This window comes from Cucurbita pepo, chromosome LG04 (genome assembly GCF_002806865.2).
Source record: "Cucurbita pepo subsp. pepo cultivar mu-cu-16 chromosome LG04, ASM280686v2, whole genome shotgun sequence".
In the NCBI taxonomy this organism is placed as follows: domain Eukaryota; kingdom Viridiplantae; phylum Streptophyta; class Magnoliopsida; order Cucurbitales; family Cucurbitaceae; genus Cucurbita; species Cucurbita pepo.
The window spans coordinates 5,274,994-5,281,618 of record NC_036641.1 but is presented as its reverse complement, the minus strand read 5'-3'; the positions used below and the strand labels follow the sequence as shown (position 1 = coordinate 5,281,618).

General features: G+C 34.0%; 1 protein-coding gene across 1 annotated transcript; it reads right to left on the bottom strand.

The window, feature by feature from the left end:
* Positions 1-233: 233 nt before the first annotated feature.
* Positions 234-4,796, bottom strand: LOC111792162 (mitochondrial phosphate carrier protein 3, mitochondrial-like). Its single transcript, XM_023673497.1, has 6 exons — positions 4,443-4,796; positions 2,423-2,784; positions 1,636-1,679; positions 1,324-1,538; positions 711-835; positions 234-583 (listed from the first exon to the last, which is right to left on the bottom strand). The coding sequence occupies exons 1-6, from the start codon at positions 4,749-4,751 to the stop codon at positions 520-522; spliced, it is 1,119 nt and encodes a 372-aa protein (XP_023529265.1). The 5' UTR covers positions 4,752-4,796; the 3' UTR covers positions 234-519.
* Between the last annotated feature and the right edge of the window lie 1,829 nt (positions 4,797-6,625).

The window sequence follows — 6,625 nt, the reverse complement described above, 5'->3', positions numbered from 1 at the left end:
GTATCTTTTATTTGTTATTTCTTAAGTTAAAAAGATTTAATATCGGAAATTGCATTTATTCTGTTATTTCCCTTTGCTTGGATTCACAGGTTTTTTTCATTTTAAATTACATTTTGTAATTTAATCCAATTACATATTATTATTATTATTATTATTATTGTTTTATTTCTAAATTACCTTGAAGGGATATAGTAGCATTAAAAACATCATAACATAGTAGTAGTAGTAATAGTAATAATCATTCTAATCACATCCATTTCAAAACTCGGCATTTACCAAAATTTAAAAAGACATTCTTAGAGCTTGGCTAAGAAAACCAAATCATCTCCTAAAAATAGAAGTAGGGCTCTGTTGTTACCTTCAGAGCAGGGTATGAACTCTTTTCCAATATTGTAATATCCTAATCTATACACCCCTAATTTTATAATTTTTATTATCCAGCGCAGAGGAAGTTCTTTTTTTATTATTATCATTTCTACAGTAACAAATGTTGGCAGAGCTAATGATTCACTCAACACCCTACGCACTTGGAAGTTCAATGGCGGCGGCGGCGGGGGCAGGGGCAACCCCACCGGTAGTTGGCCTGAAAAGAAAATTAGATGAGGACCCATTAGTAGACCAAATATGAGTTGTTGAAAATAAAAAAAAACAATTGTGAATAATAAATAATAACAATAATTATGGAAATGAGGGATAGTGAAGAAACGTACAATCCGACAAAAACTTTGAATGCGTCGTAGATAACCCACTGAGCTCCAGTGAGGGTTCCAATCATGACTATGCGTAGGGGCAGCCCTCGTGTAAAGAGACCCCATACTCCAAGCTTCTTCACAGCCTGCACCAATACCGTGGCGTTCGGCTTTTTAGTACAAGTTCAATGGAAAAACGTTATTTTATTATTTTTTTTCTTTTCCAGAATAAATGAAGTTTGTCTTAGGTTGGTTTTAACATATAAAATGAGATTAATTTTTACAGGCCATTTATTTACCAATCCGAAAATAAAACTGTTTTTAGAAAGAATAAATTATAAAAATACCATAAAATTTTTCATTTGTTTAAAAGATATCTATTATTTTAAAAGTTGCTTAGTAACAATGACCTTAATAGAAATTTTAAAATTGGAAAGTTTAGAAGAGATTATAGGTGAGTTTTAAAACTGTTTATGAAAAAAGTTCTAATAATATTATAATTTTTGAAATATTACAATTCTTGAAATAATAAAAGTATTTTTGAAATAGATGTAAAATTTAGTGATATTGTGTTATAATTTAGTCTTTCTAGAAAAATGTTTATAGAACTGTTTAGGTGGTCCAAAATACTTACGTCACCAACGGTAGCCCCTTTAGCATTGTTGAGAAAAGAGACCAGATTGTCTGCAGGGTGAGAAACTATAGCACAAGAAACTCCCGCAATATATCCACCAGCAAAGCTGACGCCCAGCTGCAAGGCGCTGCTGCATTCGTTCTTTGGCTTGGGAATGACATGCTTGTAGATGAGCTCCACCAGATTCTCAAATGTTGCAAATTTCATCATTGTATCTGCAAAAACGTAATTGTTTTCTTACTTATCAGTGTTGCAAAGAAAAAAGAAAAAAAAGGAGATGGTCATATAATTGCAAAGGAAACACAAATTTACATGGGATCTGACGCCCCCATAGAGGAACAATACCCTTGTACAACCTGCAAGAACAAATTAGATAGTACATAAAACCCAAATGGTAAAATTAAACTTCATCTATTCACGATTGTTGGGAGTGAGTCTTGGCTAATTTAGAGAATGATCATGAGTTTATAAGTGAGGAATACTAACTCCATTGGTAGGAAGCCTTTTGAGGAAACCCAAAGCAAAACCATAAGAGCTTATGTTCAAGTGGACAATATCATATCATTGTGGAGATCCATCCTTCCTAATATGGTATCAGAACCATGTCCTAAACTTAGTCATGAAAATAGAATCCTCAAATATCGAACAAAGATTGTGAGCCTTGAACGTGCAGTAAAAAATTGACTAAAGTGTTGAACAAAGGGTGACTTTGTTTGAGAGCTCCAGAGAAAGGAGTCAAGCCTCGATTAAGGAGAGGCGGTTCGAGAGCTCCATAAGCCTCAGGGGAGACTTACAGTGTACTTTATTCGAGGGGAGGATTGTTGAGGATTGTTGGGAGTGGGTCCCACCTTAGCTAATTTAGGGAATGATCTACTAACCCTATTGGTATGAGCCTTTTTGAGGCAGCCCAAAGCCCAAAGCAAAGCCATGAGAGCATGAACTTATGCTCAAAGTAGACAATATCATACCATTATGGAGATAAGTGATTCCTAACATCGTCATCCTAAAAATTTGTAAGTTAATCGGTTAGTTGAATCCATTCATCATCCTAAAAATTGAACTTCTAAGGAATGCAGAAGATGATAGAGTGAGAACTTACCCAAGGGCACCTTCAGATCTGACGAATTTGGGAAGGCCATCAGACAGACCTCTAGCAAAACCAGGCTGAGTTTGAACTCTAACTTTAACAGCTTCAAATGGGCAAAGTGCAACATCTGCAATCACTTCAGCAGATGCAGAGCCAGCAAGATAGATCAAGGTCTTGTACTTTGCTGCATACTCTGGACCAGCTATGTCGGAATAGTATTTCTTAAAGAATTCATAGATACCATACTTGCAAGCACCCTGAGCACTGTAACCCAGAAAAGTTGGCGCCCAACCCCTGAAAAAGCCCCTGATTCCCTGCTCCTTTAGAAGAACTCCAAAACCTGATGAAATGCTCTTGTATTTCACAGGGTCAATCTGAACAAAAAGAATGTTGTTGGCATTGGCTGAATTGAATACATATGGAAATGTCGAGTATCACAGGGAAATAAAAATTGATTGATGATGAAAAGTATGTTAAAAACAGTAGAAATACAGCCACGATATTCAAACATTTGAGCATACTTTACTTTAACTATTCGTTGGAAAGAATAAATATCCTACTCATGTCAGCTGCTACAATGGAAAAATCAATGTTAATAAGATAACAATTGCATTTGAAAATGATGACAATCACTAAATGGCAATCTTGCCAACTGACAAAAGCAAAGTTTCAAAAACTATTACAATTTGAAGCATATTATAAGGTGAGTGAATCCAAAAGAAAACATCAAAGTGCATGTAGTATTCAACCTATAATGATCAAGAACATCAAATATGTCATCCGATTAATTTCAGTTCAGAAGAAACGCTAGCGTATGTACAAACAAACTTAATTAAAGAACAACAAAAACATGAATTTCAAAAAATAGAAAAGGACACACATCGTGGACCTTCAACAAATATCTCAAATATCTCAACCTGATATTAACCACCAAAGATAAACACACGGCACAATCTAGTATATTTTGAGAACTGAGAATATCAAGATGAATATAAGAAAGTAATTGACCGTTATTATTATTATTATTATTTTAATTTGAGAGAAAACCGCCTTCATTCTTCATCATATAACTAGTTGTGCAAGAATACATACTAATTAAGCTAAACTCACAATAAATTAAGTGGTGATTTAACATTTATTTGGATGCCAGAGAAGACAGAGTAATTTTCTATATCTGGATACGTTTTGCAAAGATCGAATGAACTCTAAAAAGACTCCTAAAACTATAGGATCAAGTTTCTACAACAAACAGTTCGGTGTAGAATATGAAGAATCGTCAAACGTTGACGTTCTAGAAAAAGGAGAAAGGAGAGTTTGAACTATTACAGAGACTTCCATTCCTACACGTTTATTCTTTATTTATTTTTTAAATATTCTTTTTGTATCTAATGTGAGAGAGTGACACGTCCATCTCATTAGTCTTCGTTTCTTTATTTCTGTTTAAAGAAGAAAGAGCTACAGTGTTGAATAATGATACAGTAAAATACATAAATCCAATTTTGTCTTACTGATTAAAATCTCAACATAGCTCTGTTGAGCGCAAATCCACTCGAACGGCAGGACAGACTAGTAAGTTTCAAATACAGAGCATCATTTCATTATGTATGTCTGCCTATTTACATGTGTTATTTAAGAGATTTCATACAGGATTCCCTCGTTGTAACATCCTCATAAATTATTTATTTATCTTACTATCATTCTGGTGCCTAAATATTTTGATCATCCAGACACGATCAAGCATCCATACTAGAAACAAGCAAGCAATTCGATCCGATTGAAGTCACCGATCCATCAAGCAAGAAAAATATTAAAAATATATTTATATATGGTTTAAAAAATTTATTTAGAAAAAGTTAAGTCAAATTGATAAATAAACGTCACTCAAATTTTTCTAAATTAAAACAAACACTTCGGTAATCATACATTTCTGAGATACGTTTGTACAGATCCAAACAAATTCGCTGGAATTACTTCAGGAACTACTCTTTGCGTCTAAAAATTTTCTGATACAACTAAAGAAGGCAGTACGCACCTGCATATTGCACTTGATGAGATCGAGAGGAGTGACGGCCGTGTGAGTGAGACCACAACTGAGGCTTCCACCGACGGCACAGGCAGCGTAGAAAGCCGGCGAATACATCTCCAGTTTCTTTCTCGGTTCACTCGGAGACGGAATCGCGAAGGCCTTTCTCGGTGTAGATTCGACAATCGGAGATGGCGATGGCGACGGCAATACACAAGGATCATTGGAGCGAAGCATCTTCTGGAACGGAATGGCCGAAGACGAGTAGAGGAAAGTAGGAATCAGAGAGGAACGGGTCTGAGATTCTGAGATGGCCATGGAAGAAAGAGCGAGAGAGAGAGAGAGAGAGAGAGAGAGGGAAATGCAAAATGCTTTGGTAATACAATTCAATTCAAAGATGAAGAGTTGTGGTATTTATACCTCTCCCAAATTCCCAACAAAATTTGGAAATTCTAATTTTTAATTGGTGTGAGTGAGAGACCATTTCCAAGCTTTTTCCCGCGCTTTGAAATTGTAACGAACTCCCACGTGGCAACTTCTTCAACTTTTGACTCTCACATTCCTCTCAAATTACAATTATGCCATTTACTAAGAAATTTTTCTTTCTTAGCTAAAAAAAACAGGCTAAATTTTGTTGAATTTTATCATTTATTTAAAAAATATTTTTATTCTTTTTAAATTTACAACACTACCCTTGGCATTTCAAAACTAGCTCGAGATTAGAAATGAAAAGTCAACATGACAATAACCTAAAATGATGTGACAATGACAGAAAAAGTTGTTTCAATTAACCCTTAAAAAGACATTCTGTCTGTCTACTTTACATATAATATTATATTAGTTTTTTCTCGTTAAAGGGCAGTTTAGGTAATATAAAAATCCATAGGCATTTGCTTTGATAATTTAGCTAACACGTTTTATATCATTTTTCACAATTTGACACGTCATTAAATGATATATTATTTTATTTCTTCTCGAGAGCTTAGGGGTCCAACTGATTGGGAGAGAATCAATAGATTCAAAGCAATTCATCCTTTTTGAATGCAACATACAACTCTCAGAAATGATTGGGCGTAAAGCGTCTGTAGGTGACTTTTTAAGTCCATCGTCAAAGGGTTTGGTTCCGTGGGAACTTTTTATCTACGGATTTCTCTATTTCACACTAGCTTTTCTCAAATGCTTCTATTATTGTATGCATCCTCGGGGTTTAGGTGGACAACCTAGCAAATACACATCGACAAGAATTAACTTATCGACTCCCCGAATAGTATTATAAGAATCGATATTGAACATCCCTTCTGTAATTGTACATGCTCCCATAGCAATAACATATTTTGGTTCCGGCATTTGCTCATATAATCTTACTAAAGAAGGAGCCATTTTCATTGTTACCATACCCGCTGTTAAAATTAAGTCTGTCTGTCTAGAACTAGATCATGGTACCACTCCATAACGATCAAAGTCGAATAGTGAACCTAGTATGAAAAAAAAAAAAACCAATATTACAATATACTAACAAAAAAAAATGGAGTAAAAATGATCGAATAAAAAGGATTTGTTTAGAAAAGGAAAAAATAATGACGTAAAAATTACAAAATGAGAAAATATAGAGAAAAATTGCACAGGCGATGGCAATTGGGTAATTAGAGCAGCAAAGAGGGGCAGTTCATATGATAAAAATGTATGAGAATATTAAGAGCCGCCGTTGAATTCAACTAAAATTATTTTTCTTCCTTCTCAATAACCAATTAAATTCTTGTTACATAATAAAAATAAGATAATTGTTTCTTAGGATTTTTTTNACCTCTGACGACCGTGCAAATCATTCAATAACGGTACACTGAGTTTCCAGGGTTTTGAAAAAAAAAAGAATGGTAACAAACTATATTAAATCAATAATATTTTTTGTGTGGGACTATGATATTGTTCACTTTGAGCATAAAGCTTCCCCTCCTATAATGGAGATATTGTCAACTTTAAGCATAAAGCTTCCTCAAAAGACCTTGTACGAATGGAGATGTATTCCTTAATATCTAATCAAATAGTAAACTGAAATTCTTAAAATGATGACATTAGTGAATTAAGTTAAAACCGTATTTTTTAATTCTATGAACCCTTATTTGAATTTTATTAAAAATTTAATGAGACGTTAAAATGATGAGTGAATTAAGTTAAAACCGTATTTTTTTAAT